This window comes from Pristis pectinata, chromosome 9 (assembly GCF_009764475.1).
Source record: "Pristis pectinata isolate sPriPec2 chromosome 9, sPriPec2.1.pri, whole genome shotgun sequence".
Lineage (NCBI taxonomy): Eukaryota > Metazoa > Chordata > Chondrichthyes > Rhinopristiformes > Pristidae > Pristis > Pristis pectinata.
The window spans coordinates 76,193,023-76,217,233 of record NC_067413.1 but is presented as its reverse complement, the minus strand read 5'-3'; the positions used below and the strand labels follow the sequence as shown (position 1 = coordinate 76,217,233).

The 24,211-nt window shown below is 39.0% G+C and overlaps 1 protein-coding gene across 1 annotated transcript in view; it reads right to left on the bottom strand.

Moving 5' to 3' along the window:
• chd7 (chromodomain helicase DNA binding protein 7) overlaps window positions 1-24,211 on the bottom strand; it is a 187,084-nt gene that overhangs the window by 99,687 nt on the left and 63,186 nt on the right. Inside the window, 1 exon segment of the mRNA XM_052022851.1 lies at window positions 4,032-4,167. Within this exon segment, the coding sequence (XP_051878811.1) occupies window positions 4,032-4,167 (136 nt within the window).

Genomic DNA, 24,211 nt, shown 5'->3' with positions numbered 1-24,211 from the left:
CCAGTGTTAGCCAAGCAGCTTTTTTCCTGTGTGTATACTCAGCCAAGAGGAATGGAGTCTATCTTCTTGTTACTTATGGGGATAAAAATTCAACCCAGGAAAAGAAACCGAACAGCAACAGTAATTCACTTGAATCCCTGAAACAAAAAAATCCTACTTATTCCTTATCTATTTCCTTCTATTCTACGTTATCTGCCATGCGTCTCTCCTATCTGCTAAGACGTCCTACAGCGGCATGCAAAAGTTCGGGCACCCCAGTCAAAATTTGTTACTGTGAATAGTTAAGTGAGTAGAAAATTAACTTTGACTTTTGGAGATCAGTTTACGATGAAACATTCTTTTCAACATTTTAAGCAAGATTAGTGTATTATTTTTGTTTTGTACAATTTTAGAGTGAAAAAAAGGGAAGGAGCACCATGCAAAAGTTTGGGCACCCCAAGAGATTTGAGCTCTCAGAGAACTTTTACCAAGGTCTCAGACCTTCATTAAGCTTGTTAGGGCTATGGCTTGTTCACAGTTATCATTAGGAAAGGCCAGGTGACGCAAATTTCAAAGCTTTATAAACACCAACTCCTCAAACCTTGTCCCAACGATCAGCAGCCATGGGCTCCTCTAAGCAGCTGCCTCGCACTCTGAGAATTAAAATAAATGACGCCCACAAAGCAGGAGAAGGCTATAAAGAGATAGCAAAGCATTTTCAGGTAGCCGTTTCCTCAGTTCGTAATGTAATTAAGAAATGGCAGTTAACAGGAACAGTGGAGGTCAAGTTGAGGCCTGGAAGACCAAGAAAACTTTCCGAGAGAACTGTTCATAGGATTGCTAGAAAGGCAAATCAAAACCCCCGTTTGACTGCAAAAGACCTTCAGGAAGATTTAGCAGACTCTGGAATGGTGGTGCACTGTTCTACTGTGCAGCGACACCTGCACAAATATGACCTTCATGGAAGAGTCATCAGAAGAAAACCTTTCCTGCGTCCTCACCACAAAATTCAGCGTCAGAAGTTTGCAAAGGAACATCTAAACAAGCCCGATGCATTTTGGAAACAAGTCCTGTGGACTGATGGAGTTAAAATAGAACTTCTTGGCTGTAATGAGCAAAGGTATGTTTGGAGAAAAAGGGTGCAGAATTTCATGAAAAGAACACCTCTCCAACTGTTAAGCACAGGGGTAGATCGATCATGCTTTGGGCTTGTGTTGCAGCCAGTGGCACGGGGAACGTTTCACTGGTAGAGGGAAGAATGAATTCAATTAAATACCAGCAAATTCTGGAAGCAAACATCACACCGTCTGTAAAAAAGCTGATGATGAAAAGAGGATAGCTTCTACAACAGGATAATGATCCTAAACACACCTCAAGATCCACAACAAACGACCTCAAGAGGCACAAGCTGAAGGTTTTGCCATGGCCCTCACAGTCCCCCGACCTAAACATCGAAAATCTGTGGATAGACCTCAAAAGAGCAGTGCCTCTACAAGACAGCCCAAGAATCTCACAGAACTAGAAGCCTTTTGCAAGGAAGAATGGGCGAAAATCCCCCAAACAAGAATTGAAAGACTCTTAGCTGGTTACAGAAAGCATTTACAAGCTGTGATACGTGCCAAAGAGGGTGTTACTAAGTACTGACCATGCAGGGTGCCCAAACTTTTGCTTCAGGCTCTTTTCCTTTTTTGTTATTTTGAAACTATAAAAAGATGGAAATAAAAAAGTAATCTTGCTTAAAATATTAAAGAAATGTGTCATCTTTAACTTTATGCCTTTTGGAAATCAGGTCATCTTTTACTCGCTTAGAAATTTTGACCGGGGTGCCCAAACTTCTGCATACCACTGTATATCCATATCCTCAACCAATACAATTTATGGCCATCTGCCAGTAGATGCATTAAGTGACGTGATAGTTCTTCCATCCATGAAAAACTGTACCAAACTTCTATTTAACCAATCTGAACAAAAGTTAAACACAGACATGCAATAAGCATCCTTGGGGTACAACAGGATGAATATGACCTTGTATAACTGGATATTTCATTACGGAGTATGACAGTTCAATAAAGATGCAGCTCTTTTACAAGGCTACGGAACATATTCAAGATAATTTTAAAGGATAACAATGCTCTGTGCAATCATAGCATTCACCATATGCTCATCCATAATCAGTCCCGACTAAACAAGCGAAAAAATACATTAAACTGTGGAAATCAAACAACTTGGGTAATATGAATTTGCACAGTAAGTACTTTCTTTAGAGATTCTTAAACTTTTTTTTTCTGCAGAGGCCCAGTTCAGAAAGATTTGTTTTGTTATCCTTCTTCAATATTCTCCATTCTAATGTTATAAATGCTGAATAAAAACTGTACAGCACCCAAGTTTAACGCATCCCCAAACCAGCCTGTCCTTAGTTTGATTAGCTAGACCTTGATACTGAAGCATGGAAGTTCATCAAAAGTTTGACTGAGAAAAATAACAGCAATATAATAGGGAATATATACAGATATATAGAAATTGGAAAAGATGAACTCATTAACTGAACACACAGGGAAGTCAGGTGTTAGCTTGCATTATTGCAACTATTACAAACAAGGAGGATTACCATGAGTACCTAGACAAATCTCTACACATGGAAGAATATGACAACCTTGGATGGAGTGAAAATACCACCAAAATGGCAGCGAATCCTATAGGTCTTAAAATGAGAGAGATTTTCCTGAACAGGGCTTTCCCTATTGTTTTCTCTGGTTGTGCAGAAGACGACAAGATAAAGAAAAAACATTAACAAAGTCAACGTCTCCATAGACTGAAAGGACAGGTTAGGGTTCAAACGTAAAAGCTGTTGGAACTAGGAACTGCAAAGACAACCTTATATTGAAAAGGTGGATGGAAAGAGAGACCTACATTTATACAAAACACTTCATGACATCAGAACTACTTAACTGCTTTATAATAAATGAAATTTGACTATTTTTTGAATTGTAGTCATTATTGTAAAATAGGAAGGGATACAATAGGTAGGATAAACAGAATTTTGAAAAATGAGATGCAAATTGGTAAAAAAAAATCAGCTGCTCAGTCTGCAGAAAAATTAAAAACAATGAAATCTAAACAGAGAAAACAGCCCACTTCCATGTTACCTGGATTCCATATGACCAAGAAAAGTGGATAAGAAAGCCAAGGTCTGAAGTTCAAGTTTAATGCACATTTCATACTGAAGGATGCTGATAGCTACTAATTAACTGGCTCTTCTGCTTGAAGAAATTAGTAGGTTCAAAAAGAATTCTATAAATAAAATCACATTTTGCAGGTATATGGAAGAAAGGCTGCTTGGCCAAATAAATTTGGTCCAAGTCTGTTATAGTTGCCCAATATCCTTGTTTAACTTTTGAAATAACCATGAAGGCACCCACCCAATACTAGATACTTTAAATCTTCAAGGAAAAGTGCCTTTGGATTGCACTCAAAATGCTTAAGCTTTGAGGTTAAATGCTTGGTTGACCTCTAGATGCTTCATTGGTACAAACCAAATGTTCCAGTATTTCCTGAAACCATAATTTTAAGAAGCGTAGTGGACAGGGATATCCTTTCCCAAAACCAATGAAAAATGGTTTACATTTGGTTGAGGAAATTTTTGCCTGGTTTACTCAGTTGCCTGAACAAATGGATCAGCACAAGTATTGTGTGTTTAATAAATCCGCAAGTAATCATGCCTCCCCCACTCATGAATGAATATTTAAAGACAGATCCTACAAGCACACAAATGCAATTAATGGGAATTCTCAGACCTCCTTGAACAGAATTTATAAAACAAAAGATAAACTGAAAAGTTAGCTATTGCTATCACTCCAAGATGTCACCCAACTTGAAACATTTCCAGCATTATTTTTCCACCCCCTAAGATTAAAGAAATATTTTAGTTTCACTATTCTAAATAATACTGTGTTTCCAATATCCATGTCACCAAGGTTCTCCACTAGTACCTGCAATACCCATAAGTTATGTATTCAATATGCAAGCTTGGGGAAGTTTGAGACCAAATTCACCTGCACTCCCAATTCATCCTCTTCCTGTGGAGATGGAGGTGGTGTTTTGTCCATATCTGAATTTTCAGGGGAAGATTCATGTTTCCGTTTTCCTTTTTTCTTTCCAACAGTTGATTCTGGCATATTCTTCTTGTTGCTGTAAAACATTAATTCGTGTAAATATGAAGCAAAACAGTAAACAGAACAATTCATAATATTACAAGACTTAAGATTTCTTTACTTTTTAACAAAGCGTGTTTCATAAACAAATCAAACCGTGAAAACTCAGTGACTTCACGATCATGTAACAAAAGTTAAATATCACAACATGCAAACAAGAAACCTGCATAATGGACACAAGCTGGACAATAACCATCTCCTATAAGAGAATCAAATCACTTATCTTTCAAAACGTTACCATTGCCTGTTTCCTACCACAATCAAGGAGGGTGGGGGTTTAAGTTTCACCAGAAACTTAACAGAATCAGCCATATAGATATGATAACTAGCACTTGAATAAAAATCTGGCGTGAATGAATATCCTTATTGTAGTTGTTTTTTTTTAAAAAAGAGAAATGAACACTTGACAGAACCTAAAACTAATTAAATCAATGAGAATTTATTTAATAGAATGTAAAAACTAGGTTTACATTATTCTTGGACTCATCTGTAAACTAATATTATTCATTATTTTTATAATGAAAATAGTTCCGAGCTCTCAAGTTAATTTCACCTTCTCCTGATATGACCCAGCCCAAACCATAATTTCCATTTATATAGCAACTGTAAAAGAGCAAAAGGAATGAAATTTTACCAAATAAAAACTGTTGTCAAGACAAATACAGAAATATTAAGGCAGTTCACCAAAAGTTTGGCCAAGGAGGTAGATTGTAAATGAACATACACGGAAGGAAACAGAGGTAGCAAGTGTTTTTTGTTTGGCATGGGGATGGGAGGGAAGAGGAAGCTACCATTAGTGGAGTGATTAAATTTGCCTTGAGGGTAAAAGGGCTGGGGAAGATTACAAAAATAGTGAGGGACAAAACCATGAAGGGATTCAAAAACATGGATGTTTTTAATTGAAGCTTTACTAGGAACCAAAGCACATCACATAACACAGGGATAATTGGTCAATAGGATTTTACAATTTTGAATAGGTCAGCAGTTCTGGGTGACAAAATTTACAGAGTAGAATGAGAGAGGCCAGCTGGGTAATGTGTTTACATACTCATGTCTAGAAGAAACAAAATTATGGATGGTTTTAGCAGATGAATTTAAATAGCTATAGCATCAATGCAAGCCTTGAAACATTAGGAAAAATATGGAAGTGCAGTACAACTCCAATAATCTGGCACCTTGGACTGGCAGATTCTCTGCACTGTTGTATTTTATTGGGGGGGGGGGGGGCAGTGAATTTAAGCAGATCACAGGAAACAGAATGGGTGAGGCAGATGCCAAACCATTTTCTGAACAATAGAATAGTGGATTATTCGAATTTTACTGAAGTTTCCAAAGGGCAACATGCTGAAAAACAGAATGGAGGGAAATAATGTTGCTTTTTTGCTCTTCAGATCTCTTCATATCAACTCCAACACCCTCCAAATCCAGGGTTCACGATCGCCACAAAAACCAGTCTTTTACTTTTAAATGAACTAAGTTAACATTGCGCCAGTTTGGCCATCATCTGGAATCATTCAGCTCCAGACAATATAACAGTCTTGCTCTAAACATGGATCAAGGAACCAAATTCCAGAAGTGAAGTGAAAGTGACTACAGGCAGTCCCCAAGTCATTCAAGGGTTCTGTTCCCAAGAATTGTCCCTAAGTGAATTTCTTTGCAAGTCAAAAACATTAATTTTCTAATGCCCTACATAACACTCGCTCTAGTTCTTTCATTTCATTGAATTTTCACCCCGACACTTCCCACAATTAAATTAATGGAATATATACTGTATCCACAAAACATTTTATGACTATTTGAAAAAGTGCTTTAAAAATGTATGGGAGAATTTGCATAAAGTCAGATTTCTACAAGTCAGGTCATTCATAACCCAGGGAGCCTATGTACTCTTGTGGATTTTCATGTTATATTTAATATTAAAAATTCTAGATGTTTAGTAGGATTCTGACACTGGGACTATTTGGCCTATTTTATAAATATTCACAAACACACAAACATGCATTAGCAGCCTCTAATGTTACCAAAAGAGGTAATGGCATTAGACCAAGTGTGGCGCTAGGCAATGCACATCAAGGGAAAAATATTCCAGTGGGTGAAGTTGTAGCTGAAATTAATCACCCCAACCTCAAAACCTCAGTTCCTCAGAGCAGTGTCCAAGGTCCATTTCAGCTACTTCAATGACTTTCTAGTGTTATGATGGATTAAAGTAGGAATGTTCACTGATGATTTGACCATGTCACTGATGATTTGACCACGTTGAATTCTATTTGCAACTCTTCAAATAAAAAGTCCATTCTTGCACACAGCAAAATGGGAACATGCTAGCATGGGCTGATAAATGATTAAGTAACATTTGCACTTCAAAAATGTAAACCAATGACAATCTATGACACTACCACCCTACTACTGATGCAATTGAGAAGGCAGCATGCCAGTAGCTCTACTTCATTAGGAGTTTGAGGAGATTTGGTATGTACTAAAGACTCCTGCAAATTTCTATAGTTGTACGGTGGAGAGCATCCTGACTGGTTGCATCACAGCCTGGTATGGAGGCTCCAATGCACTGGATTGTAAGAGGCTGCAGAGGGTTATAGACTCAGCCAGCTCCATAGTGGACACAACCCACAACCCTCCCCACCACTGAGGGCATCTTCAAGAGGCAGTGCCTCAAGGTGGCATCTATCATTAAGGACCCTCAGCACCCAGGAAATGCCCTCTGTTACGAACATCAGGGAGGTGGTATAGGAGCCTGAAGACCCACATTCAATTCAGAAACAGCTTCTCCTCCGCCATCAGATTTCTGAATGATCCATTAACACTACAGCATGGCGTTTTTTTTGCACTATTCATTTTTAGTTTGTAGTCTTTGCACTGTACTGCTGCCACAAAACAAATTTCACATCATGTGTCAGTGATGTGAAATCTGATTCTGATCAACATCGTCATGGTCACCACTGACCAGGAACTTAACTGAACCTGCCACACAAGTGGCTACAAGAGTGGGTCAGAGGCTGGTTATCTTGGGGCAGGTGACTCACGTCCTGTAACCCCAAATGCAGTTATTTATCTAGTCTCCTACATGAAATCCACAACCTCCATCACCATGAAGCACAAGACCAAGTGCGTGGGAACATTACCACCTGCAAGATCCTCCAAGTCACAAATGATCCTGACTCGGAAATATATTGCTGTTCCACCATCATTGGGTCTAAACCCTGAAACTCCTCACCCAACATCTGAAGGACTGCAGTGATTTAAAGTGGTGGCTTACTACCATACTTCAGACACACATCCTGAAAAATAGAAAATTGTAATGAAGCAAAAAAAACTGCAGGCAGTATCTGAGGAGGTAGAGAGATAATCCACATTGAGGACAGGATGAGGACAGAGTGTAGATGGGGAGAGTGCCACTGTAAAGAGCTGAGGGGAGGGGCAAGGTAGGAGCTGGCAGGCGATAGGTGGAACCAAGTGACGAGGGGGATGATGGGCAGATGAAGGCAGGTGAGGGGAGGTAGCGACAGAAGCTAGAAGGTGATAAGTGGAGACAAAGAGCTGCAGATTCTGGAATCTGATAAGGAAGATAAATGGAACTAAATAAGGGAGGGATGATGGGCAGATGGAACCAGTTGGGGGAGGGGAAGGAAACTGGGTGATGAGGGTTGGAAAGTAAAGATGCAATGGTTAATTAGTCAGGTTTTGAAAACATATCTAATGAGATCTTATCTCATTTTCTGTGAGGTGGAAAGAAATCAAAACAGTGACTTGATATATCTAGATGTCTAACATATTTGGTCTTACTTAACAGGATTTATAACCTATTCACAATGCTGCATCAATATTGCTTTGGCTACTCCAATTTTGCTAAAATGAAACTGATGAGGTGAGGCTAGCAAGGAAAATGCGACCCTTACTGACTCTTTCAATTTCCCCATTATTCATTCATGCTTCCTACTTCCTTGTTTGTTCACCTCATTGCCCATCTCCATCTATTCAGCTCTAAAATCGGTTAGCGGCTTTAAATAAGATCTTATTAAATCTGGATGTCCTTTAACCTTATGTTTATCAACAAAAAAGTTTTCACATTCTTCTCAGCAAGGTAACTAGAGAACGTTTGCTTCTAAATTCAATTTCCCTCCATCCCATGCTAAATTAGCAGGATCTAAGTTTTTATTTTTGAAGTGAAAGGGAACAGAACTACTCACTCACATTTATTGCTTTGAGAACTCAACATAAAATTCAGCTGAATAAATCTAAATATATCCAGCAGCTTCCAAAAATATTTAACAAAAAAAAATGAGCTAAAACACATGGTCACCTCCAAGTGCATCTTGGTTGCTATTTCTGGACCGAACGTGTTGTTCCCTTTCATTTTGTCTTTATGCTCTTTGCATCTTTTTCACAAATTGTGTCACCTTTAACTTTTTCTGGAATAATGCCTCTTAATTCCTTCCCCTCATCAATTTACCTTTTTCCTGCTTGTAACAGGATCAAACACTCAAAAGTCTTTCCCTTCGTATTCTTCTTAGTATTCAATGAAACTAATGTGGCATATATTCCCAGATCTGAGAATTGGACCAACCTACAAAGCATTCACTACCTAACTGCAGCCCAACTCAATTTAGATGGCAGAGCTACAAGAACCATTTCCTTTATTCCTATGTGGGTAAAGCTTTTCCCCCCCCTTTTCATAGTCTCGCAAATGGCAAATTACAGCAAGCACAGCCCAATGATAGCAACATCTTCCCCCTCTTCCCTGTGTGCAAAATGTGATGAGTTGCTGTCTCTACCAAACTTTCAAGCAGAAACTTTCCAGTCATACTATTTCTAATCACTCTCTTCAGACTTCTCAGTTCCCATTTTAAATATCAAATGAATCTCTCCTCAACCTCCTCTGCTTTAAAGAAAACAACTCTGGTTTATCAAATCTTTTCTCATTGCTTAAATTCCCCAGTCCTGGCAACATCCTCATAAATTCCTCCATTCCCCTTCTAAAGCAATAATGTCCTTCCTGTAGCGTTGTGATCAGAACTGTATTGTTACTTTGTGGCCCAATTAGTGTTTTATATTGTTCTAGAATAATCACCCTCATCTTGTAATCTATGAAAATTGCATGCTTGCATACTTCAGTGAAACGTTAGATCTATTTGTATCTGATGGCTGGGAAATACATAGCAAGGTGAATGGAGAAAATTTGACTGCAACTTCTAGAGTGCACACATAGCATATTGCATAGAGAAATCTAGAACTTGGGTCAGTGATTCTTTGTTCCTCCAGGGTGTTGCAGACTTCCACCAGCAAAATTTGGAAAAAAAAGGGAAACTAACAAAACCTTCAGGCACCAAACCCTATGTGCCATAAACTCTTAGTTTGCTAACAAGGTTTACCACTAGCCACTCTCTCTTGGCCCCAAAATCAATTTTGAATGTGATGCTTTTGGGGCGGTTGTTTATAATGTCAACAGTGAACAAATTGCAAAATCCAGGCCATCAGAATCTAGTTACACAGTATGGAAACAGGCCCTTTGGCCCAATGCGTCCACACTGACTGAGGTGCCTTCCTGAGCTAGTCCCATTTGCCTGCATTTGACCCATATCCCTCTAAACCTTTCCTGTCCATAAGCCTGTCCAAATATCTTTTAAACATTATAATTGTACCCACCTCTACTGCTTCCGCTAACAGCTCATTCCATATACCCACCAGAGTATAAAACCAGCCCCTTGGGTCCCCTTTATATCTTTCCCATCTCACCTTAAACCTATGCCCTTTAGCTTTAGATTCCCCTACTCTGGGGAAGAGACTGAATATCCACAGTCCAGTTTCAGCAACATCCTTGCAGATCTTTTCTGTACCTTCTCTAGCTTAGTCACATCTTAATATATCCATTACGTGAACAACAGACTCCAAACATTAAAATTCCTTACTTCCCAGGAATTTAGTCGAAAAAGAATTCTACCACCATGAATTTTGAGTGAATCTTTCTACTCTACGCAAGTCCTGAATAAATATTGCACTCAAGACCGATTTGTGCAAACAATGAAAAACTTACTCATGCCAAAGCCACAATGGTGAGACACCAACTTGGATAAAAAGCAACTTCCATTAAAATTAATGTGGTTAAAGTAATAAACCATGTTAAAAATCAAAGACAAAAGCAGCAAAAATATAATGAAGGAGATGGCATCAAATTCATATTGAATTTTCCTTTCAGCTCAATACAGTAATTCCTCAGGACAAATGTATTTCTTCTAGCCCTTAATAGCTAATGACATGCATGGTGCCTTCAACAGAAGTGTACCAAGATGCTCATTTTCCTAATAAAATACAACATCCAGGCTGGAGTAAATTAGGAGCTCCACAGCTCTAGTGACTGGGGTTCAATCCTGACCTACAGTGCAGTGTGTAGTTTGCACATTCTCCACATTTCTTCAGTGCTCAGGTTTCCTCCCACATCCCAAAGATGCAGGTTAGTAGGTTAAATATCCAACAATAAATGCCCAAAGAACCTGGATGAGTGATAGAATCTGCTGCTGTGGTGGTGGTGGTGGTGATGGAGTTGATGAGAAGCTGGCAGATTAAAATGGGATTGATGTAAATAAGTTCTTGAAGTCAGTGGGAACTCTGTGGCCAAAGGGCCTGTTTCTGTGCTGCATAAACTGGCTCAATGAAGGGGTGTTTAGGGAGGAATTAGAGCTGATGACAGAGGCGAACAGACACGTCTGTGGCGCAGCAGAAGTAGATACACAGGTCAATTTAGGACCAAGAGCATTTTGGTGGGTTTCAGACAAGTGCAAAGCTTGGGTGTGGTAAGGCAGAGAGGAATTTAAAATTGAGACATTGCCAGCAAGAACCAAGGCAGGTTATTAGGCACAAAGACAATGGGGGAAATTAGCGTGGGTTAGGATACTGGGCAAATCATTGGACGAGATTTTAAGGTTGCGAAGTGGGACATCATGCAGTAACAATGGAATAGGCACGTTTAGACATTGTAGCATTGCCAATTTTGGATTCTCCCATTGTATTGTCAGAGTAGTCAGTGGTCGAGCAATAGGAGAAAATATGGTAATGGAAGTTCAGCTCTGAGTCAAACAGCAACACAAAAGTTCCAATCAGTACAAGTCAGCCTCAGAGTGAAAGATGCCTTCAGTCTTCTCAATATTCAGATACAGGAAATGTTTCTTCATGCAATATTCAATATTGAACTGGACATTTTCAAGAGATATTGCCTCAAGGCAGTGGCATCCATCATCTCACCATCTGGGACATGCCCTTTTCTCGTTACTACCATCAGGGTGGTGGTACAGGAGCCTGAAGACCCACACTCAACGTTTCAGAAACAGCTTCTTCCCCTCTGCCATCAGATTTCAGAATAGTCCACGAACACTAGTTATTTTGTTTTTCCACTACTTATAAGTTTTATGCCTTTGCACTGCACTGCTGCCACAAACAACAAATGTCATGTCATACAAGTTAGTGAAAATAAATCTGATTCCGACTAGAAAAATCGGATCCTATGGAGACATTGAGAGGGTTGAAGACAAACTCAAGCTGGCTGACATCAGATTAAGTGGAACCTGACATGCTGTAAAATGACATTAGCAAGATGCAGCATGTAGTTAAGAGTCAGGAGGGGACAAGGAAAGAAGCCAGTAGTAGGAAGTAAAGCTATTGCAGATTATCCTCTAGCTATGACTAGAGGAGATCATGGGGGGGAGGGGGGGGCGGGGTAGGGGTAGCATTAAGCAAGTACCTATGGGATGAGGACATTCATATGATGGCAGCAAGTCTGAAGGATGTTATTAATATTCAATAACAATGAAAATGCAATCCCCAAAATGCTAGTTCATTACATGCCTACGACAAAAACAATACTTCAACTGTAACTAACACAGACAGGAAGAATTACCCAAAAGAATGGAACTTATGCACACTTTAATCTCAAGTAGATGTGTAAACTTGTGAGCTCAAGAATTTTATTGCATTTATGTGGAGGATAGGAATTGACATGCATTTATTACCTTGTTTAAAGTACTTTTGATGGCCATGATCTGCCTTTTTTAATCAATGCAGCCTTGCTGCTGACATCACTCCAATAATGCCATTGGATAGGGAGTTCCAGGACTTAAACCCAGCAAAGGAACACAGATATTTCCACATCAGTGGGGTGTGTTTGGGTGATGAGCATACAGGATAAATGTAGTTGTTGTAATTAATATCAAGAGCCTTAGACATTACTTTTGGGGATTGTATAACTTCTTGCTTCAGAAACCAGTTTTCAAATTAGCACATACACAAGAATTGCAAAAACAGTAAATCTAACATAAGGGAACTCAAAAGGAAAAAAAAACATTGCAGCATGGTAGTTAAAAATGTGACAGAAGGTTATACAATTTCACTGCTAAACACTATGAAATCAATCCAGTTTAGACCATTGAAACATAATTAAGCTAGAGGTGAAAGACAAGTTTTCACCTGAATTTCAGTCAGCAAGAATTTTACAGAACTTTGTCTTCATTTTCCAAAGCAGATTAAATTAAGGTCAGTTTATGCACAAATTGTTAACAAACTAAGAATATAAGAACACAAGTAGGCCAATTGACCCCTCATGCCTGCTCTGCCATTCAAATAAGGTCAAGACAGATTTTTAACTTCTGCATCACTTTCTTGCACTAACCCCCTATCCCTCAAGTCACTCAATAGGTTATTAGCCTTGCTATTCAAGCCAAAAAAATTGGGTGCACTTGTTCATACTAACATATTAACACTTCTCAAATGATTTACGGAAGTACCATGAAACCAAAACCAAACCAGCAATCTATATGGTAGGCTAAGTTATTATTTTTGGGCCATAGCACCAAATTTAGCGTATTTAATTGTACATATTACAAATTAAGCAAGCAAATTTGCGCTTCCAGATATGAGCAATTTATCTTGTGTCCTGTGGGTTGCACATTCTATAACCGTAAAGATAGCTTCCAGGTATTCCCCAGCACACAGACCAAGTTAACTTTAGTAATTGGAGCCCCCAAAAAACTGATCAATCATAATTTACTGTTAACAGCATCATGTTTTCAATAGAATAATGGCTGTGATCATTAAACAAAGCTAGTGTGCAAACTGAGATCCACCAGTCTATCCAACTGTCCCAGAATAGGCTGAATCCTCTTAGACAAAGTGTTTATAAAATAATTAACTGCTGGGAACAATGCCCATGTTCAAAGAACTCAAATTTCCTTATTTATATGTAGTCGAGATGTAATGACAAAAAGCTCGATATAAAAAGGCACGATAAGCCATACACCAAGCTAAAAAAAATCTATTTCACTTAATTTTCAGCCCTATTTCCACACCAATTATTTTAGTATTTACTAAACACTGCCATCAGCTTCTCTTGCCATGAGACTCCATTTCCAGCATTTATTTCCGCTCTAACGGCCACAAATTATACAATACTACAGCTGAACACTGGGGCCCCTTTCCTTTCATCTGCACGCCAAGAGCAATAAGATTACCCTGGTAACCAGCAATCACATGACCAGCACCTGCTCTTTTGGCTTGATGCCACCAACTAAAGCCATCTGCTTCCCTCAATCAGCCATCAACATTTGCAACACCTGCGCAGCAGCATTTTGCGGTTTCTTTTAACAAATCAGTGCAAAAGGTGTTTTAAGACCTTACACGTTTCCCAAAATTTGCTTAAATCAAAAAGAATGGCCAACAGTTTGATCCTTTGCCAAAACCATGCATTCTATAAGCAAGCTGATCATTCTTTCCAAACCACAGTCAATTTGGAGTTTCAAGGCTGCACTCACCAAATAGGAGGAAGCAAGTTCTAAACTACTTTTAAAAAGAGATAAAGCAAAGAGTAGTCACTCTGGGTGGTCCCTGCATTACAAATCATGCACATTTTCAGTGTATCAGCTTTATAGCATGAGTTAAATGGCATCAGAATTTTGTCATTATTTAAAAAAAAGCACAAATAGTTTGCTTTCACCTATATTACAAAACATGAATACTTTTCAAATCATGCACTGCTAGCACACTCACTAAAATTAGCACAACTATTTTCTTTATTAAGTCAACATTTGTATTGCTGACTTTCAGATTCCATTAAAAAAATTCAACAAACATGGTGCAGAGTCAACTAACAGTGCTTTTGTAAAAAAAACATTGCTACAGTACAATTTAGTTGCAGAATGTTTCTGTGCCTCCAGTCCCATCTAGTTACTGCACAAGTACTTTCTCTTGAAGAATATTGGGTATATCAATATTCTTCTGCCACTGCCCTCCAGAAATACTTCAATGCAAAAGACATCACTTTCTTTCTGAACTTTCCAAAACAGAACAATGCCTTCTCACTCAAAGGAACTGGCTGAACTATTAAATGTTTTGGGCACTCAAAAGGTACATTTTTAGCACTTAACTTCCTCAAAAGGCTGAAGAAATTTGGCACATCCCCTTTGCCCCTCACCAGTTTTTAATCGATGCACCGTAGAAAGCATCCTATTTGGATGCATCATGGCTTGGTACGGCAACTGCTCTGCACAGAACCGCAAGAAATTGCCGAGTTGTGGATACAGCCCAGCACATCACAGAAAGCAGCCTCCCCTCCATGGACTCTGTCTACACTTCTCACTGCCTCATTAAAGGAGTCAACATAATCAAAGACCCCACCCACCCAGAACATTCTCTCTTCTCCCCTCTCCCATTGGGCAGAAGATACAAAAGCCTGAAAGCACATACCAGCAGGCTCAAGAACAGCTTCTATCCTGCTGTTATAAGACCATTGAAAAGGTCCTGTAGTACAATAAGATGGACTCTTGACCTGACAATCTACCTTATGGTCTTGCACTTTGTCTACCTGCACTGCACTCTCCCTGTAACAGTGACACTATATACTGCACTGTTATTGCTTTTCCCTCATAGTACCTCAATGCACTGTTATAATGAAATCTGTATGGATGGCTTGCAAAACAAAGTTTTTCCACTGTACCTTGGTACACACAACAATAATAAACCAATTTACTGTGTGATGAACATAACAAGAATGACCATACAAATACAATTTCATGAGCAAAATTAAATCCTACCCCCCCAAGTTCACAATTTTATCATGCAAATTCAATATGCATCACTAATATATGAATGAACATTCTTAATTCTTAGTTTCTCCTTCTGTGCCACTGGTGCTTCCCCAGCAGAGGTCTGAAACACCATGGATGCTCAAGTATACTTCGCTGCATCTTAGCACCACAGACAGTAAATGGCCTTAGTCAGTGAAAACTAAAGACCCTGACAACATTCTTGATAAAGCAAAGACCTATACACCTGTACTGCTGTTCCCTCTTCCCAACTAAACAGTTCCTGCATTTGCTTGATATTAAAAAGCAAAATCTTCCATTCATCCAAAACCTTACACATGCTTCAGTGTATTAACATACATTATACATTATAGGGTAAATTATCAGATTGGTAACTAAAGGTAGGAGGACATTCAGGAAGGTCTTAAGGCAGGAGAACAAGATAGAGTAGTTTTATTCTGTACTTTAAGATTTGTGGTTCTGCATATAATACCTGAAGGCATGGTGACCAACAGCAGGTGAATGAGAGAGGAGAATGCATTGGCAACCACAGTTGCAGGAATGCAGAGTTCTTTTAAAGCTCTGAGGGATCGGTAGGGCCAAGGCTGTGAAGAATTTGAAGAGGTTAGAAGTTTTACGAGACTTCTTTGGATTGGGAACCAATATAGCTTAATGAGCACAGAGTGATGGGTGAATGGAACTTGGTGCAGGATTTCTTATGCACAGAAGTCTGAATGAGCTGAATTTTATGAAGTGTAAGAAATGGTGAACCAGCCATGAAGATAATGGAATATTTAAACCTGGATGCGTCAAATGCATAGAGTGTTCTTGCTTGTGCTGGCAAAACACAGTTACGTGATGTTGTAGGACACAAGTTGTCTTTGTGGTGGAGAACACACAGAAAGCTCAGCTCATTGTCAAAGAGCACACCAAGATTACAAACAGTCTGCTTCAACTTGTGGAGTAGCAGAGTCATGGTGTGGCCGAAGACTTTTGTCTTCCCAATGCTTTTTTTTTTACTGAGAGAATGCTGTCAGATACCTGACTTATGGTACAACATATTGAGAACTGCTGGAATCAAGGGAGACAGTGCAGTTCCACAGCTGGATGTTGCTAGCATATGATGGAACCAGACCCCTCTGTTGTCAATGAAGTAGCAAGGAAAAAGGGGCTGAAGTACCTCATTAACTCTGCAGGAGCAAGAGAAGAAATAACAGCTGTTATGTTCTGCCCCTGATCGCAAAGCTCGGAGTGGAAACAAGACCCAATGCACTAGTCAAGGCAAGGCATTGGAAAAGGATTTGTGGTCGGCTGTGTCAGTGTATGAAATTCCTCATGAACATTTCTGAACAATTAATGTACAAATGCTCTCCCAAAATCATTGAAGTGATGGATAAAATTATCTACTGTGATGCCAATTAAATACCCTTACTTGCACTTGGTTTGGAATCTGCCAAAACCATACATTTCCAGGAGCTAAAGAACTTTTGTCCTAGATATAGCAAAGATCTATGCACCAGTACTGCTGCTCCCTCTTTCCAAGTGGACCTTTGAGTGCCCAAAACTTTGATTCAGTCATGGATGCAAGGTTAAATACATGGAGAACCAATTATAGCTCCTGTTGCTATTGAGAGGAGCATAATAGAATAATCACCTGGTTGGGTGCAACACTCAAGGTCACCAAATTGAAAAAAATACACTGTATTTGATCTGTGTGCTTGACACAGGATTCAATACCCATCTGCACCAGCCTCCTCAGAACTAGACTGCAGTATTCACCATCTAAAGGCTTAGACCACACCACTAGACTCCAGAACACTGAATGCTGGTGTGACTGGGACTCTATATCCATACAGGTGAGGGTACACATATCCAGCAAGTGGTAGAGTGAGTGGGGCAGGGAGGAGTCTAAGAGGAAGGGTGGTATGAAGTAAATATATAAAACATCACCATGACAGAGAAAGAAAACATTGATTACTTCTAAGAACTAGAGTCTAAAAGTTGTACATCACTTGTCACATTATTGATAAACCTTGCAGTTCTCATTTACCACCACTGTGGAAGTCTGCAATTCTTCAAGGCAAAGGCTCAACAATACCCCCCTCAAACCAGGCACAGGTGAGCAATGAAAATGACTCTTGCCGAAATCACCCACATCCCAAAAAAACAGGCTTATCATTTCAAACAATAGATGAAGCTAAAAATTGAAGTTGGATTAATAGTCCAGCAACTTGAGGACAAAAAATTAATTACATTCAGTTGCCCATTAACTACAATTAAGATCCTTCAAAATGCAAACAAATCAAAATTACAAAGACACAAGAGACTGCAGATGCTGAAATCTGGAGCAACATACAAAGGAGCTGAAGGAACTCAGTGGGTCAGGCAACATGGAGGGAAATGAACAGTTGATGTTTCAGGTCAAAATCCTTCACCAGGACTGGAAAGGAAGAGGGGACATAGCCAGTATAAAAAGGTGGGGGGGGAGAAAGGAGGGGTGAAGCAAGAGCTGGAAAGAATTGCTAAAAACTGATCTGTGATGGATAACCTGTAATAATTAAAGATCAATGTCTAAAGGAGTTCACATGGCATTGTAAAATTATAAACAAGATAGTAAAATTGGGGAGGATAAATGTGTTTTTTTTGTTTGAATATGTTAGGAACTATATTCCGATGCCTCTCACAACATATCCAAAAGTATGTTATTCCTTAGATAGGAATGATTAGAATAGTAAGTGCAACTTCAGAAATGTGAAAAGTGCTTCCTTCTTTATACACTAGCAACTTAATCAATACCTGCCAATTTTCCTGCTGATGTTATGGTCCTAGTAGTGTACCTTATGATCTCAACTTAATTTTTGTTATCTCATAAACTGGATTTTTAAAAGAGTACTTCTTAAGGATTCAGTGAGTGCACCACTTAATAAGCTACCAAGCCAAAACACTGCAACCTCTGGTTCAAATAGTACTTAGCTCAGAAAATGGATTTAAACTGGGCTGCCTTCACAACATTTATACTGTTTTCCTCCCAGAAAGGAAGAATTCAACAATATTTTTACACTCTCAACTGTTATTTAATCACCCTTCCTGAAAAGGGCCTGCGAGTACAAGATTCTGCTATAAAAACCAATTGACTATTGGTTCCCACCAAAGGACGCATGCAATGGTCACTTCAAATTGCTTCTATTCAAGAAACAATACCACAATGCTGCAATTTTAGATGAAGTGGAATTAAACTATTCTAAAGGAACAACACAAATAAAACACATTTTGAATGTAACAAAATGTATTGAATTTAGATAGCAAACCTAGAAAAATGAAATACATCATTCTTGCTTGCAATACATATTGACAACAATACTATTCATTGCAAACACCTACTCACAGCAATTATTCTATTCACATAACAGCCCTACATACTGGCAGAACTAAACCCTTCATTATATTTGCAAAATGATTTGGAGATTGTAGACTTTAAATCATGCTTATAACATTGTACCATTAAGTTATTTAATTTACTCATTATAAATTCCATGCTTGTTGGTTCTTTATTCTGCATGAAGCTCTACTTAAGATCAATAGATTATTTGGATCAGCTTGTGCATTTTTCAAAATGTACTAATTATTCCAAAAGGAAACTTCTCATGTCATATCTCATCATCTAAGAACAGGAGAATGCAAAGTTTTACAGTAATCTTCAGTCTTACACATTTTGAAACAAGACCAATTAGCATTAATTTACGAGTTAGTTGAACCATTATTTTCCCCAAACTTTGAGTAGGTGGGGAATTTTCCACTTCAGTTTAGAAAGACAGGCTTTCTTTAAACACCAGAAGTTCTTAATTCACATATAAACTGATAGTGTTACCACAAATGAGAATGCAACAAGATCAGAAAAGCCAACAAAACAAAAAAAAATCAGTAATTCATAAGTAAAAATATGAAATTGATTTCAAATTTCACTAAACAATATCCTGACTATCCCAAGTCCAACTTGGATCTGACTATGTTGCCATGTCAGCTCCCAAGTCAAGTGTATATTCTGACAATACTTGGGGTTGTCTCAACCCAGCACAACTCAGTTCCTTATACTGATTCTCGATCAATAGCAATGTTGCAAGTTTTCCTTTTCTGCAACCAGGTCTCGTTGGGCATAGAACAAGGCAAATGTTTATGCTCTGGTCAGGTCCTGATTGGCTGCAGCCAGGTCTGGTTGTAATTTTATACCCAAGCAGACCTGTGCACCAGGTCAAGTCCACCATTCACATATTTGTTCACCCTCTCCATATAAAACTACATTAAATAATTCAAATCTGAATGTAAATGTCTAAATCCACCCTTCAGCAGCTATGAGTACACAAATGGGTCAGGGTTGATTTATTTAGTTTTTCAAGACAACTTTGGGAACATCTTTGAAGTGTTCTTGTGCTATTGTAATCTTTTGCTCTGATGGAGCTCCTACTAGGATCCCTTTTGGCATTCTGGCGTTGGGCATTTGAATGATATGGACTAACCAGAGTTGGTTGACAGTAATTTGGGGATGAGAAGGAAATGAGTGATACTGCGTGCTGGGGCAGGTTGATAGATAATCTGCGGTTTGGGCATGTTTAACGCAAGGTCCCTTCTCTTGTATGCTTCAGAGCAGGAATTGATATTGACTACTAAAGCCTAGGAACTCAAACACTCCAATGGTGATATTGTTGCCTTGACTAAGACATGGCAGGCAGGAGATAACCAGCTCAAAGGACAAGGTGTGTACACCTTCTGGAAGAGCAAACTAGAAGAGGAACAGCACCTCCATAAGATAGGTTTTGCCATCAAGGAAGAGTTAGCCCAACATCTAGTATCTTACTTTGGGATTAGCAAATGTTATATGATCCTTTTCATTCTAATGTGGAACCAGCCTGTTATATGCATCATTGCATGTATCCCAACCTTGGTAGCATTATAGGAATCTTCCTCTGTAGTTTCCAGGAGTATTCCTATTCCAATCTTGAGAAAATTCTGGCCCAGGTCCTAGAGGAAGGCAAACTCATACTCCTGGGCAACTTCAAAGTTGGAATCAGAAATGACAAGCATCCAGAAAAGTGATTGGCAAGGAAGGAGGAGCAGTGCCACCAACTCCAATAGAACACTCCTCCTGATGAAACATTTGGAGCATAATCTTGTCACAACCAGAGTTTCCTCAGAGAGACAACCAAGACCACTTGGCCACAATGTCAATCAAGGCACTAGCATCTGTTACATCATCCAAGCAAATGATTGCAGGGATGGTTGGTTTCAACGTCACAGGAGTTACTGATAACTGCTGGACTGACTTCTGCTTAACCCATTGTTATTTCCGTCAACTTGGCTCCAAAACAATGGTAACTGAAAAGCTACAGGAAAAACCAAGGTTAAAGGTTTCTAGGATCTCACACAAAGCTTTCCTCAGATTGCCCTCACATATAACCCAAAGACTCCCAAGAAGAAGCCACATAATACCCAGTTTGCACTAATTTGCACTTGTAACAGGGCTGTTTTGTTGAGAATGACCAAGAGGTAATTACCTGCAAACACTTGGCATTCTTGGATAGGAAATTCCATTATACCTCAAGGAGAAAGTCAACACCCCCAATCTCTACGGGAACTACAAGGCCAAGATTCAATGGTTTTAAAAAAGACCTAACTATCAAATGGCAGTGGAAAGAATGCAGGAAATCTAACATATCAATAACCACAGACATGGATTATTCACAGTCAAGACCATCTGCAACCAAGGGTCCACTCCGAAGACACCAAGAATGAAGAAGAGCCCAAGGATTGAGAGGAACCCAGTGCCTCCTAGAAGTTCTTAAAGAAATTGCTCACTCTCACCGCGATGTCATCCTACAGGATAACATCTGGTCCTGTTTCACCAACACACCAGACTGCTAATCTTCAGGATGAACAGGAAACTGTGATCTTTGCTACCTCCACTCAGAAACCAAGATCAGTCCAATCTGAGAGTCATCAAGTTGCAAATGATGCTCATGTTGAGTATTAATCAAATTCCAGGTCCCACAGACAGCCGTGATGTAAACAGGTGATCCACTTTTAATGATACTACGTGAAGGATTGGCTACTTCCTTGGAATACCATGAACACCTTCTCCTTTCATCTCAGACAGCTTAATGTGCCATACAATTGGTCAGCCTACTCCAAGTATTGCAAGGCACAATGTTTCCCCATATAGAGACGTGCTACCATTGCTAAATTGAGAGTCACCGGAATCTACACAAAATATTTGTCAGCTTTTGGTCACAAAATCCTAACTTCAATTCACCACCCAGCTAATTAATGCACTGCAGGAGCCCCTCACAATGGAGCTGGGGTTTCACACCACCTTCCCCTACCCGGTTTTAAACCCCAGATATTCCACAGAAGCTGACCATTTTAAATGCTTTAAGCTTATTTTTTTTTAAAAGACAAAGGGAAGAGGTGTTGAGGAGGGGAGTGGTAGATGTTAAAATAGAGGGAAAATATTTATCTTCTTTTAAAATATTTAGGCTTCCAAATGTGAGACTGCAGAAATATTAACAAATGTCACAAGTGCTCCCCTAACTATTCAAGGCAGATTTCCAGCATGTTTTGGGACCCAGGAAGAGAGGATGATGATAATCAGAATAACAAGAACTGATTCGTAGAAAATTTGCCCTCAATTAATTCTCTTCTTGAGGGCCTTGTGAAGAACCTTCCCCTGAAATGGGAACTGTAGTTCTCTTTCCATTCCCTACTTATTTAATCAACAAGGTCATTAACTAACAAGTTCCCACAGAATCCAAATCTCCAAACTACCAGTAAAAACCAATCTTAAAAAAATATTTAAACTAACAACATCTACTAACATATTAACATCTATTTCTACATACTGATCAAATTAAAACTAATGAATCATTTAACAATTTGGAATTAGTTTGACTTGGGCAATTTACACACATTCACCAAACTATTGAAAAAACAAACAAGCTTGAATCAGAACTGGTTTAGAAAGCCAAAGATTGCTTCAGATAATGCAAAAGGCAACAGCTCAAGGACACCCAAGCTTGGGCCAAATGTTCTGTTCAGTGGAGAATGGTCAAATGACAGAACTGCAGAACCAAAGAAAGGCTCAGCCACAAGACCAATGCTGGAAGAGAGGAAAAGATTCAGAAGTAAATTCTGCCATGTTAGCCTACCTAACACTTGAAGCAACTAGAGCCTAAGTAACCCTGTCATGACCTGGGAATGGTAAGTGACTTGTTGATCCTGATCCAGACAATTAATATCCTGATCTTTGGAGTTTCTTACCAAACAACTTTGTTGATCATATTAATCCCTTACACTGAGTAAGGAAATGCTGCACACAAAAAAAAGTGACAAAATGAAACAACAGGTGGTGTTATGGCATGGAGCTGATGTTCTGCAACAGGACTGTTTCTTAAGCATGAGATCACAATTTATTATTAGGCTAAAAAAAAGGCATGTAATTCAATTAACCATGCACGACAAATGAAGCACTGCGAGGAAAATAAAAAAAAATTGGATGACGCTTAGGTGCACCCCAATTCACATACCAGTTCTCCTATTTTCACGATTGAGAAACTAGTCACATAAGAAATTCACATAAAGCTGTTGGAAATTGCAGAAGCACATATTTGGTTTGAGGCAATGAGAAACATGCATGTGTCATGCAAAATGTAATATCACCCAATATTTATATAGGCATTGTCTAGCAGAAGAGCATATCTGATAAAATTAAATATCTATACTGCCAATACATGTTATTTTACCTTCCTTTGTTTGAGGCCATAAATTTATAAGACAACGTAAGAATTCTAACTTAAACACCCAAAAGGTGTCATCCAATATTAATGTTAGGAACTCCACTAGGGTGAGATCATTTTACATATAAATAAATGAAACTTTTGGCCAACTCATTGCTCAGCAGCAACACAGGAAACTGTACACATCAAAAAGGCATTATCCGATAACTTGCGGTTAAGATTAACAATGCACCTCCTGGTGATGAGTCACCTCTCATCAAGCTACCACTGCCTGGCAACATATTACAATAACGCTCTGCCATTAGGACCACTTGGCAGTAACTGTATGGTAAAGATTTTACATTGGATGCAATTTTGAAACAGATTTTAACAGTTGCAATATAAACCATCTACATATTGGTAAAGTCAAGCAGTTTCAATACACTGTCGCCGTGAAAAAAGTCCACTACATTTAAGAACATGCATTAGTTCAAGCAAATATTAACTATAAGCTATAAAGGCAGCATCCTATGCAGTTAAAAATACCAAGAGTACCTGCTGGAAACAATGAGTCACCTTTATCTCAAGCTGCCACTGTCTAGCAAAACACAACCAGCCCACTGCCACTAATACAACCATATCCACTTAACTAAAGCTCGGGAAAAAATTATACACTAATAACGCACATCTAAAATTTTCCTATCATTTCCGAAGAAAATTTAATTAAATTTTGTGCACAAGTTCCACAAATGAGTTTACTTCAAAATCCAAAATGTAAATGTTAAGATGCAGCCAAATTGCAGAGGGTGCAGAGTTAAACAAAAGTGCCCTAGCATTTGGAGGAATTGATTGAGAAAGTTTGAGATAGTGATATTTTGATAGAATATTATTCTTTCTGCTGCAATACACAAAAAGTGCTGGAGGAACTCAGCAGGTCAGGCATCATCCATCAAGGGAAATAAACAGTCGACGTTTCAGGCCGAGACCCTTCATCAGGACTGGAAAGGAAGAGGGCAGAAGCCAGAATAAGGAGGTGCGGGGAGGGGGAGGAGCACATGCAGGCAGGGGATAGGTGAGTTCAGGTGATAGGCGAGTCCAGGTGAAGGGGAGGGGGAAGATGTGATGAGCTGAGATGTGATAGGTAGAAGAGGCAAAGGGCTGAAGGAGGAGGAATCCAGTA